The sequence below is a fragment of the Triplophysa rosa genome, linkage group LG9 (genome assembly GCF_024868665.1).
Source record: "Triplophysa rosa linkage group LG9, Trosa_1v2, whole genome shotgun sequence".
Lineage (NCBI taxonomy): Eukaryota > Metazoa > Chordata > Actinopteri > Cypriniformes > Nemacheilidae > Triplophysa > Triplophysa rosa.
In genome coordinates this window covers 11483371-11497326 of record NC_079898.1, presented here as the reverse complement: position 1 = coordinate 11497326, position 13956 = coordinate 11483371, and the positions used below count along the sequence as shown (strand labels likewise).

The 13956-nt window shown below is 40.7% G+C and overlaps 1 protein-coding gene across 4 annotated transcripts in view; it reads left to right on the top strand.

Moving 5' to 3' along the window:
• Nucleotides 1-5953: 5953 nt before the first annotated feature.
• slc4a11 (solute carrier family 4 member 11) overlaps nt 5954-13956 on the top strand; it is a 48289-nt gene continuing 40286 nt past the window's right edge. For 2 of the 4 annotated variants that reach the window (XM_057341775.1, XM_057341774.1), the window contains exon 1: nt 5954-6142. In XM_057341775.1, the coding sequence (XP_057197758.1) occupies nt 6103-6142 (40 nt within the window). In that variant the 5' untranslated portion in view covers nt 5954-6102. The remainder of the gene's footprint in view (nt 6143-13956) is intronic. The other 2 variants (XM_057341777.1, XM_057341776.1) reach the window with 1 other exon arrangement.

Below are 13956 nucleotides of genomic sequence, written 5' to 3'. Positions count from 1 at the left end.
ATTGGTACCGGCACCGAATTCCAGGTACCGTATCGGTACAGGCTAAAAAGTGAACAGTACCCAACCCTAATTATGAAACAACGTTTGTGGAAATATGCCTAAAAAACAGTTGTAAGACTTTTAGGAGTAAAACTTTGTTACATTTAGTTAATGTCATCTTTGAATGTCTCATGTAAAATTTAACAACATACTTTAACAGCTAATGTACAGTAATTGCTGGTTAGCATGCTACTGCTGTTATAATCATCATAGTTAAATAATATATGGTCCCTTTTCAGCTACAGTCTACCTCACTGTTGTTTTGAAAAATGCAACTAAAATGGGCGTGCATGCTGTGAGAAGAATAGTGGACAACATCCACATCACTCGTTGGCGAGAGAACGTATTTCCTAAGCTGCTTTTTTACACAGAATAAACTCACCGTCAACATCGCGTGTCAGATGTGGTAACGTTAGCCTGGTCAGCTGTGCTAGCATCAGTCGCATCGTTGTTAGCGGCGATGGCGATCTCAACAACATCTACCGGGTCAACGTCCGGTTTTGTCCCAAGTATATTATCGAGGTCATCGTACCTGGGGAACTTGTACATCCCGCACTTGGATGTACTGCTGGTGGAGTTTCTTTACAGTAACCCGGCACTTCCTTAAGCAGCCTTGTTGTGGAATTGGAAACAAAGCCCCTGCAGCCCACTTCCACTTGGAACACTTTCGCTGTCCATCCCCGATCTTCAGCCTCCTCTGCCAAGTTGGCATACCAGAGATTCTTCCTTTCAAATGCTTTGTTAATCACCTCTTACCAAGGTACAGTCAACTCAACTATGAGGACTGTCCTACTGGAGCTGGACTACAGAACCATGTCTGGCCTGTTGGTCGCAGCGATTTCCAAGGGGAAAGTAAGTCTGTGGTTTAAATCAACTCGCATTTCCCAATCCCTGGCTATACTCAGCAGACCTGAATCTGGGGATAAGGGCGTGGCACGTTTTTTCTGCCCCCCAAATAAAGGGTTGTCTTTTTAGCGAGTTAGCCGCTCTGGCGCATCTACTTTTAGAGAGACCGTTCTGGCGCATCTACTTGCTTCCTCTTGACGCCGAACTTCCTCCACTACCAGGGGACGCTGTTCCGTTGGTGTCGCTTTTTGCCATGTGGGTGTGGTTGATGCCAAACTAAGTCCCCCTCTGCCATGTTGAACTTGTCCCACGATGTCCTTATGTCTGAGGGCTGCCTTTGCATCTATACCGCTGTTGTTGGGTTTCAGACACACGTGAGCTCATACATTGAAACTGGCCACATCAGGTGTGGCAACAATCCAAATTGGAAGCACCAGAGTTTCAGCTTCCCAGGAAGAGCTGTATTATTGATTTTCTTGAGTCCACTGGCTGTCTCTTGCCTGAGTTGTTTGTCTTTAAGGTCTGCTATGTACCACCGTTCAAGGCTTTTGATGGGCTTTTCTGTGACCGTTGGTATGGGCTCGCCCTTTATACAGAACCTGTACATGACAGAACGACAGTACTGTACTGTGTTTTGACTGTGAGCAGTGTGCAGCTGAAGAAGTTTAACCAGAAGAAATTATTTATGATTTATCGGCCATAATATATCGGCCTAAATGTTATTATCGGCCGATATCGATAACATTAAAAATGACCATTTATCGGGTGTTACAGATATGGCCAATAATTTATCGTGCATCCCTATAAACAACTTCTCATCTGCTTTGCTAAATTGGATTTCTAGTTCAGTCACAATCACTTCTTTATATATTAACAAATTTGAATGAAAGTTATGTCATATGAACAATAACTTTGTTTCAGCCTAATTACCTTCACTGGTGTTTCCTCATGATTAAGCTACATTTTCTGTTCCCTATCGAGACTGACACAACAAAAAAGGATGAGCGTCCAATAGCTCACCATACAATAGAGCTGAACATAAGCTGCCTGGGCTCATGCTCTTATGGTAATGAAGGAAGGAAGGACTGCTGGATAAAGACTCACTTTTATTCTGCTGTCTATCAGTTGTTAGTCTTATATGATATCAAAACTATGAGGCTGTCTGATGAAAAAGTACACCCTGTGCAATCCTCCACACCACATGTTTATAAAGCGTATATAACCTCCTTTTGAAGGTCCCGTGTGTAATTTTTTGGAGGATCTATTGACAGAAATTCAATACAATATAGATACCTATGTCTTCAGAGGTGTATAAGGATGTTACATAATGAAGCGTAATGTTTTTATTAACTTAGAATGAGCTATACCTATCTACATACACCACGGGTCCCCTTGCATGGCATACTCCATGTTGTTTCTACTGTAGTCCTAAACAGACAAACTGCTCTACAGAGTTCGTTTCGTAAATACGTTATCTCCTTCAGCAAAGAAGCAAAAACGTGACGACATCTTGGTTCTTTGTCAGCCACCGTAGTGCTTCGAAAGGGAGGGGTGGAGTGAGCCTTTGGTTGCAGTTCGTAACCTTACTGCTAGATGCCCCTAAATTTCATGCACTGGACCTTTAAAGCATTATATTGCCCTCTCATAAAGATCAGCATCCACCATTGATATGACATTTATTGGAGACTTTTAGTTCATCTGACAAGAGTTAGAAAGTATCCTTTGTACACATGTAGACATAACAGTTAAGAATGTTCTTTCACACATAATCATCTGGCCTTGAAGTTTATTTTGGTTTTTAATTTTGGAATTTCTCGGTTGTGAAATTAATAAATCGCCAGAAAATAGTTGATTGTGCATTTACAGGATCATCAGGTTCTAGAGCAGGTCAAGCTATTAAAATACTGGCTCTGAAAAATCACTGTTTTCCTCATCCCAGGTCTCACTGTGAATATGCATGAGCACGCTCTCTCACAAGTACTCGCACAGACACACATACACTTACTGATTCTTCTAGGTGAGGGTCCAGGGGAAGGAAGCTCCACCCATTGTTGTTTATTCAGTTTGACTATAGGCTCTTCCTGGAGATACAATACAACTATGTTTATGGGTGTAAACTAAAGCAGACCCAAAAAGTGTTAGCAGACCTTAATGCTTGAGAAACAAAATTTTCTTTGGTATATACTAAATTTAATCTAATGTTAAATCTGATAAAAACAATAATATACTGGTTTCATGATAAGGCCCATATTTTGCAAATAGTTTAAATGTTTTGAAGCTTTATCAATTCACTGTTTTGGTACTAGTCTCTTAAGCTTTATAATGTGTCGTGTAAACAAGTATTTTTACTTTTTACCTGGAAAAGCCTGTGCTGTGGTGTTTGTAATGTGAAACAATAGTGTCACGGTCCCACCGTCTTGTTTATGAAATTCTAGTCGTGTGGCTGGATCGGGGCAGAGTCCTTAGGTTTTATGTGAGAAAACCATGAGTTGTTTGTTTTTTCCTCTCATTTTTTTTTTTTTTTTTTTTTTTTGTCCTCTCTCTTTTTTTTTTTTTTTTTTTTTTTTTTTTTTTTTTTATTTTCTTCTTCTTTTTTTTGTTATCCCTTGTTTGTGTTCCCTTTAAATACCCTCTTGTTTCTTTGTCTTGTGCTCGTGGATTGTACTGTGTTCTCTGCATGTGTCTTGTCTGTGTATGCCAGTGTTTCGTCCTGAAATCTTCATCACAATAAGTCTAGTCAGTGTCAGTGTTAGTCTTTGTCAAGTGTTGTCTTAAATCTAGTTTATTTAGTTCAGTGTTCCCGTCTAGTCTTTTATTTGATCCCCTCTGTTTTGTTGTTTTACCCCCTTGTGGGTTTTTGTTTTGTTGTGTTTAGTTTAAATAAATATCTTGTTAATAAACACCGTTTTTGTTAACCCCTTCACTGCCTGCCTGCATTTGGGTTCTTCCACGCACCACATCGTGACACAATAGCTTCTGAACGAAACAAAGTTGTCAATTGTGATTTTGGCCTTTTGTGGACAGATCACATCTTCATGACCTACTGTAAAGTGGTGATGTCAGCAATTATTACCCATAAATTTCCAATATCCATTGTTTGTGCAGGAAGATAACACAACATTTCCTGTGAAGCTTATGATCTAACTATCACTGTCTAACACATACAGGAAGTGAGGTCCAGGGCACACAAGTGACAGCACAATGCATTCATTAAAGTGTGTGTGTGTGTGTGTATGTGTGTGTGTGTGTGCGTGTGTGTGTATGTGTGTGTGTGTGTGTTTATGAGACCGCTCTAAAGAGTTATTGTGTAAGGCAGAAATGTATAATTACAGACCTTTGAAAAGTATACAAGGCACTAGGGGGCAGTGCATCACCCAGAACACTCTTTGCTTAGCTGCAGGGAATCTCTCTCTGTTGGCCAATGCACATCGCGTCCCTAATCTAGCCCAAATATTTCGTTGTGCAGCATGTCTGGCACCTCCGGACAACTCTGCTGAACTCAAGGACAATGGCAAGGTCAGAGATTGACCTCCCTCTGTGTACCCACAGCATCCTGTGCACACATCAGGATTTAACCCTTTGAATCCCACATTCGCCACATATTTTACACAGAACGTGAATTGATCATATGTGGACAGGGAGCGACAGAAGCATTTGTATAGGGTTAATGTTTTAGAATGTAGATTAGGTACTTTGAATGTGTAGGTGGCCGAATCAAGCGTTTTGCATGCCATACTGTGGGAGGTACTACTACATTTCCAACTCAGTCTTGCCAAAGCCATAATAGAAAACTTTAAAGAGCAGTGCATCGTAATACAGTTTAAGGCTTACACAAGAGCTGTTTTTCTGATCCCCCTGTAAATATCTCGGCCAAAAACACACACATACGTATTACACATAAACATTCCTCTAAAAACTCTTTTACATGCTGCCAGCAGGTGTGTTTTTTGGAAAGAGCCTTTGATGGCAACAAAATGGAGGGAGTAGAGAGGGGTTCTACACATTTGTGAGGGCTGAAATAAAAAACAGATCCCCCACTCCACTCTACAGAGAAATAAAACAAACAGCCCTGGAATGATGAGTCATTACAGTGCTTGCAAGGCGAGATTGAGATTCCTCATTCTGTTTGTCTGCTGCACTAATTTCTGCATCAGAAATTAATGATTTTAATTACTTTATGTGCAGACTCCATTAGTAGATCATTTTAGACGTCCTTTTTTGGTTTTCACAAACTATATGTTTTGTTAACAATTAAAGATTGAATAAAATCTATTAAAAACTGACAATGGTGATGCAATTTTAATATTTGCATGCCAAATTTCTCACTTACATTTTTGCATACTTATGAATCTTTTCTGGCTTACCGTTAACTGTTTAACTGCATTTACGCTGTAAAGACAGTGTCAGGCCGTGCACTTATTCTTAAACAACAAAGCACCTCCAATGTTCCATTTAATCTACACAGAAGAACTGAGCCCTAAGCTTACCTACACTTTTACCACTGGAATTTTTCTGCGTTGCAAGCATTGGTATTTTCTTTAAGAAATCTAGTTTACCCTGTAGTCAGCCAATCAGCAAAAATTTAACTGCCAGCTATGCAATAGGTCGTTTTGGGACTAGCACAAACATGTCTTAATCAAAAATAGTAAAATCAAACTATCCAGAAGCTCCACATTGTGATTTCAAAATCATGCCATGAAACTAATGCTAGCATGACATCATTTCTGATCTTGAATGGAATGAAACGCTCAAGGACATCACAGTGACATCGGTATATAAACTTACAGCTTTTGAAGCACACCACATGTCGCACATTGTAACACATCTATCAGAATCCACATTTTATTGACCGCATCATGAGCACAAACACACTTCTCCTGCGCTCTAGCACACAGAAGTGATAAGAGAAACCAGACGGTGTTTGATGTTCATCGTGACAATTTATGACTGCGAGCATCAAATATACAAACCGATGCGAAGAAACGCTGGAAACGCAGGCTTTAGGACCCAGAGTCACAGCTCAGTGGAGGCAGGGCAAGGCTGACTCACTAAATATGTCTGAGGAATGAGAGAGAGAGAAAGAAAGATACACACACACAGAGAGAGAGAGAGAGAGAGGTAGAAGTGGAGAGAGGAGGGGAGAGAAGAGACCGGAGCAGAGGTGATCTTGCCCTCATTAGTGTCAGAACTACAGGATGATTATGGGTTGAGAAGGGAATGATGGAAGGCAACAAAGTTCTTCATTTCGTGCCATCCGGTAAGAACCACATGTACTCTCAGAGAAATGTACACTTACTCACACACACATGCACACATATGCATGCACATGCTCGTGCACTGTCACGACTAAGCATCTGAGGGTTCCCTGAAATTTGAGATTGTGTGTGCTTGACATGTGCTTCAGGAGGATGTATATGTGTCGTTGTAAGTTTCGTCTCTGTTGAATCCTGCAGGTCTGTGGGTTGTTTTTCTCACAAGCTGCCCGTGCTGCTGTTTTTTGGGGAGCGTTATGCAGGAATGCAGGCAGGGTTTGGGGCTGGTTTTCTGGAATGCGTCGTAAACGCTTTTGCATTGTTGATCTATGTCAAACTAACAGGAAAAAAGGAAAAAAATATCACACACTTTGAAGTGCATGCACACACAATCGCATGCCCTCGCACACAAAAATACAAATGAGGAACAGGAAAACACAGATATAAAAAACACAGATGAAAATCAAGTACCTGTAGGGCAGCACTCGTAAGAAAACCCCATATACCTGATTAAGCAATACTCAAGTGTGTGTGTATGTGTGAGAAAGAGAGTATGTGTGTAGTTGGTTGTCTTCCGGGAGAGTAGGTCTTATTTGTATGCAATGTTGCTGTTCAATTTGTTCCATTTTGAGAAGTCAGTCTAATACCGCATGCAACACACATGCGCTGTCGTACAGCACGAGTGCACAGACATCAGTCTCTTTCCCTCCTTTTCCTTCGCTCAAACCCTTTACATACACACACACTAGGTAACAGAAGTGTGAAGACACTCATTCTTTTGCTCATGTTCTCACCAAAACACACATGCATACTTTATTGCTATTTGCATCAATTCGCCCGAGGGCTGAACTTCAAATTCTCTGTTTTCGTACCTTCTCACAGCATTTACATGCATGTTTTTCTGTATGTGTATGTGACACGCAGCATTAAGCGTGATTTGATCATGGTGTTGCGATTGATACAAGCGGACATATGACTTCTGTGGTTGTGATAATTCATGGATAACTCCATTTTGTCCATGGATAACTCCTCAATGTCATTGGAGCAGGTCACGGGCCATCTAACGTTGCTCTTGAAAAACAGCACACTGTGGCTGCAACGTTTCCTGAGAACTCTGTCTTATGCAATGTATGTATACATGCTGAATGCACACACAAATATGCAGATGAGTGATCACTGCAGCAGAAAGTTGTCAGTAGATACATGGACGGACACCTTTTTTAGAGAGACGCAAAGTAACATTAATTATAAGACAAAAAGAAAAAGCAATGTCCATTGTCATTGTACGACCGTCTTTCCCTCAAACGACCATTGGGACGAGTATTGCCTGCGTCTCATTACGCACACATGCATTACACACAAGGTGGACATTTTGTCCCCGATTCCTTTATTTATGGTTTCCCCCTGCACGTAGAGAACATCCCATTTGCGCTCGCAGGTGGTAGGGTGTGAATAGTTGTCATTTTGTAAAGGGCCGACTTACTTTGTGCGACTACGTGTCCTCTTATTTGTCTGTGTTTGTACTTGTGTGTTTGTGCTGTCATCCTTTAGGTCCTAGATATAGGCTGATAATGCCTTTTGGCAGTCTTTGACTTTTCTATTCCATCCATCCACTGTAAATTACATCCTGCAGGGGAAATTAGAATCACACATTCCACTGTTTATCTCCTCTGTTTATGGTACGCTGTAAATCGGCCATATGGGCATCCTCTCTCATACAAAGAGATGCGTCTTCGAGCACAGAGAGAACAGTCGGCGCAGACATTCAGATGATGGAGAGCTTGATCTCTCTGGCCCTCTTCTGATTTACAGACATGGTCATGACGTGTGTGTGTGGAGGGCATATTTTTAGTTAAAAAAAGGTTTATGGCTTGATATGGGGGCGATGTTGGATAATGGCATTAATAAAGTGCTGAATGTTGTTGTGAGAGCTCAATTAATTGGGGGGGGACTGGAATGTATTCGGCAAAAAATCAGATTGCGGATAGACATGCCTCTGCTTCTCTGTGATGGATTAAATATAGCTCACAGGAAAACCAGGCATCTGAAAGTTACAAACGTTCTGTCCTCACTTTGTTACTGAATGTCAGGAACCCCCCTCTCACATGCATACACACAAACACACACGCTCACAAACAGACACACCCCCCGCCCACCCCGGGAGTGTACCCAGATTGCTTCAAGATGTCGGAGGATGCCAGTGTTGATGAATTCCGACCTTTGATTGCGAGGCTGCCCATAACCTCACATCACACAAATACGCCACCTTTACGATACACTACACCATGCATATCCAAAACACACACACACAGGTGTTTGTAGGACAGAACGAAAAACACACACGGATACACGTACTTTGTGCCATGCTGTGTGAGAACCCTGATCACACCTCTCCACGTCTCTCCAGCAAACACATCAAATTGTGTTTTTAATATCAAACAGCCTTCTTGTTTTACTCAACAATCCACATTCAATGTATGGACGCTTATGACATGGTTTTGGTTCTTTCTCTATCTTGTGTTTTGTCTCTGGTTCTCTCTTGTCCTGTGGCAGTACTGTAGATTGTAAAGGGAATGGTGGCCTGGCTTTAATAGAGGAAGAAGAGAATGTGCAAGCAATTAGCAGGAATCCCCCAGCAGAGCGCTCACAAAACCAGAGCAGCCAACACGAGGAGAGATAGAGAAGAGATGAGGACAGGGAATTCTGTATTCCCTCGATGTACAGGACAATAGTGTCCATGCAAACACATTTAAGCTCAGAGCTTCTTTGGCACGATGTGATTAAAGACGGCTGTCATGTTGAAACATGTTAGCTCCGCAGTCACTGGATTCTGACGTCCATCTTTCTCTCTCTGACTCGGTCCACCTCTCTCTTTCTATTTTACTCTCTCCCATACTCAAGAGAACACTTTATAGCCGAAATTGAATAAATGGTCTGAAGAGAGCTAGATCTGAAGCGGTCATCACAATCATCTAGATGCTGGTTTTCCTGTTTCTGTCGGTGTTGCATGCTTTCTAATAATACAGACGCTGCTCTGCACATTTTCTCTGACGGCTTTAAGAAAGAGAGGGAGACTCCAGCTCACATACGTCTATATAACATTGTGTGATGTGTAGAGTATGTGTAGATCGCTATCAGGGTCACCTGGTGATCACACTGAGAGAATGAGGTGAGAATGATGCATCAGCCGATCGGCGCGCTGCCGAAACATCTGCGCTCTATGCCATTCATCTACGGGCCGAAATGGCTGCAGCTTTAAGATTTCCATTGAAAGGTTGTTTAAGCTAAACATATAAATAACGTGTTACACTGCATCTCACGTTGCTCCGAGTCTAAAAGGCATTTAATAAAATACAATCAGATATATATAAAACCAGAACGTTCCAACAGGTACCGTCTGGATTCTTTACCTCTGTTACAATCAGAGTAGCCTCAGCCACAGGGGAAGACCAACAGACCGCCCACAGTCAGTTTACTGAGTGCTTGATGCATACTGCATGCAGAAAGGGTAAGAGCTGTTTGAAATGACCAGTTTTAATCTCATTGGCTGGCAGGTTTAGAGAGCTGACAGGTGCACCATTCCATATTTACGAAGTAGGTTCCAGGTTGATAGAATGAGCTCTCATTGATAATGAGAACTAATCACTGGATTTGTCTTCTAGGGTAGTGCCATCAATATTTAGAAATATAAATAAGAATATTCTGATTTTATTTTTAGTCATAAACTAGATTACTACAAGCAGAATTGCATATTGTTTTTTTAAGTATGTCAGTAAAATAATCTCTATACTCTAAAAAAATGCTGGGTTATTTCAACCCAACGTAGGGTCAAAAATGGAAAAATACCGCTGGCTGGGTTATAAATTAACCTATGCTGGGTTGTTTCAACCAAATATTTTGGGTTGTTTTAACCCATTGTTGGGTCAAATATAACCATATTCGGGGTGAATTTAACCAAAATGTTGGGTTTGTCCATATTTGACCCAACGATGGGTTGAGTGTATGTTATTTTTGAACAGATAATATAACATCAATTCTGATTAAAAATTGACAACATTTTTTCTTGATCAGACAAGTTAACTCTCCACACCATGACACATTGTATTGATCTTTAATGTTAGTTCCTAAAGCTGAAAATATACCAGTCTTTATTCAGTCTCAAACATCTGGCTAGCCAAGGCTACAATCAGAGGGGTATTCCACTACAGCATAATTGATGTGTGCCACTGTCACACCTGCTGGGCAGAAACTCATTCAGCTTGGCCTATTATAAATCCCTGTTATGAATTTGTGTGCAGTAGATTCACAACATACTCATTTGCATGCCGTACATGCAGTACACAGTAACAGTTTTGCTCATTCAATGATTGTATTATAATTTATTATTCTCTGTTACTTCCTTAACAATATGCATATTCATTTTTCTTTGGCACTTTACATGATTACATGGCTTACCGGGCTTTACTCTTCAATTATTTTCTCTTTAGCAACCCCATATGCACACAAGCACGACTCTGTTTCACTCCTTCCGACCCTCATCACACACCTATTCCCACAAGAACCTGTGCGCACGTGTGTGTGTGTGTGTGTCATTAGTGGTAGTCAGAAGGAATTCCCTCTCTAAGCAGTCAGGGACTCGTGTGCCAAAAAGCCTGCAGGCATATTAGGTCTCTCTCTCTCGCTCACCCATAGATCTGAGCTCTAAGTGACATTAAAACGCAGCAGAGAGAATCTGGAACCTCATACGTCTCACTGTAGTGTAGGTGTCCCCGTGTGCTAAAGGACCATCACAACACACCGCTAGACACGAAACATCATCACAGCCTGTGAGACAGCTCACTCTCTCTCTCGTACCCTATCTCTCACATAGCATAATCATCTCGGTGTCAAAGCCTGGTGCTACTCATGCAGGTACAGCAGGATTAAAAAAATCAAAAGAACAGTGACTAAATTCTCCTAACCCGACCTCATGCTTCCTGTATAAATTCATCCCCTATGAATATCTTATGTAAAAGGTGCATTCACATGTTTGATGGGCTGTAATATTGCAGGCCATGTGCTCTGTTTCTTACCACCGGTATTTTAATGCGCATTGTCCATTTGTCAGGGCAGGGATTAATGTTTTGGGTCTGCCAGAGCGTGGTGCCATATGGCTCAATCTGACAGCCCCTTAAATTCAATTTACTAGATTTATTTTGTGATGTTACGCAAACCTGTTAATTTTTTTTTGTGTGATGTAAACGAGAATTAAGATAAACGTTTCTTGGGCTGAGCTATATTGCAGTGGTATGATTGTTTTAAACCATAATCGCTACTAAAGGGTATAACATGCAGCAGTACTGATCTGTTTTATATTTTCAGATGTTTCGCAAAGAACGTTGTAATCAGCGCTACAGATCTGAGGGCACCGAAGTTGCAGAACTTGTTTGTGATATCATGTGGTCTGTTAAGATCGGTATATTAATGGAAGCAAAGAGATCGAGCGCCTGTCTTTTGTGACCTAACACCTCTGTGATGAGCTCATTTAACTGCGCGAGAGAGCGAGCAAGCGAGGGAGCTTCGCTACACTCTCCCGCTTTCACACTAAGGAAATTACACAAGCTACCTCAACTGCACACAACCACACGCTCACTCCTTCTCGTGCGTTTCATCTCCTCACTCTTTTATCTGGAAATTTGCATGATTCACCAGAGAGCGTCCGTCCATCCCGACTGTATTTCTCTAGCATGTTCACTCTTGTCTGTGAAGAACAGTGTGAGAAAAACAGGCAGGGGTAAATGAAGAAAGAACGGCGAGAGCATATTTGATGTTCCCTCTTTGTGATGAGTATGATGAGGTTGTTTGTGGGGTTTTTTTGCACACTAACCGCATACGTTCATGAGTATTTCTTGACGACCAGACCACCGGGCTCTGAAGATTTGCACTCTTACTGCTCACTCGCGCAGAGAGCTTGAAATTGCCTGTGTGTGTGAAAGGAAAGGACTCGCTGGTTACTAAGCCACTGTCTGTGACTCACACATCAGTTTATCTCTGTAGCTGAGCTCAATCTAGTCATGATATTAAATGCATATATGTTTTCATTAGTGGAGAACTGTGTGTAGAGCGTAAAATTACAATTTGACATTTAGTGGACAGGCATGTTTTCCTTTATGTTACTGAGTCCATCTCAGATGTGCATGATTTGTTTGTTTTAAAAGAGTTCCTTTTAAGTATAGTCAAACCTGCACACACACACACACGCACGCACGCACGCACGCACGCACGCACACACACACACACACACACACACACACACGATAAAGACCTGTTTTGCCAGTTCTTGCTTCCTGTTTGCCAAGGCAGCACTTCCTGTGTTAGTAATAATGATCACATATTAGCAAGTAGTGTGACTGGCACCAGCCTGAATTTTCTGCATGCTTCAGATTTGGGTTATCACAACTGTGTTGTCAATGTTCCCTTTCATTTATGTGATAACCAGGAAAGGACTAATGTTTATCAACATTTATTCACCACCTGGGACAAATGCTCTTGTTTAGTCTCTTGTCCCCTCTCTTATCTCCCCTTCTTTCTCCAATCTGGCTGTGATCATGTCTCTAAGTAAGAAAGCATTGTTTTTTGCCGTTCAGAACATGTGATTAAAAAAGAGACGGCACAGGACTCGGTATGGGATGGAGAGTTCTAGAATGAGAAAAAGAAAGAGGACTCAAACTGAAACTTCAGTTCATGTCTGACTGTGTTCTGAAACATGTAATGATTAAATAGTAAAAGTAAACATCTTAACTGGACGAAGAAAATATATATCTTAAAATTATATAAATATATATGATCCTTTTGACAATGTACATTTTCATATTTGCCAATATTTTTTATTTTGTCTGCAATAATTTGTAAAGGGTGACTAAGGAACCAAAATTTCAGTAAGACAAGCAGATTCAAAACGTTACGTGTAAAATCCAGTTAAAAACAAACATCATGTTTTCCACATGAGTAAACACAGGAATATATAGTGTTTATATATATATATATATATATATGCAATGACATAACAAACTAACAGCAATATTTACTTAATGCCTAGATATATTTTACTAAAAATGTTTTGTACATGATAAATGGAAGTTTCCAGACTGAATTGGAAACCTGAAAAACATTTAAAAGAAGTATTTAGAATATCCTAATGACCATATAAAAAGTGATAAAACTCATAAGGATATTGAGGACATTGCCTAATTTTTTATCACCAGCAAAGCCATTGTGATTATATGTGACCCTGCCTGTGAAAACAAGGATAAGTATCATTATCTAATTCTGAGATAATGAGCATCAAAGTTTGATTTCAGCCATTAATTTCACTATGATTTTAACCTTTGACGTGGTCTTACTCAGACAGGGTTAAAGATATCAAGGTTGAATTTTCACAGAATGTTCTTTACATGATGTAGGATAACTTTGTGTCGAAAACAGTAAATGACAAAAAATGACTTGAGCTGAGTTTCACAGGCAGAGTCCTCAACCTCAATTGTATCATGTATTTTTTTACACAGACTTTATCTGTCCTAATGATATCTGTTTTTGTTTGAGCCTGGTCATGCCTGGCTGAGTATTTGTATATGTTGCCTTTGTTTGATTTGATGTGTGTGACTAAAGCAGACTGCACCTACAGTACTGTAAGCACTGAATAGGAAGTGTGATGGCTGAAGCCATACACACTTCCGTGGCCCTGACTAATGTAAACCTGCGACAGTGAAACTTCCTCTATCAGTAATGTTCACTTCCTGTGCACATCGAAAGCGAGTGTCGTCTGTGGTGAAAATAAGCA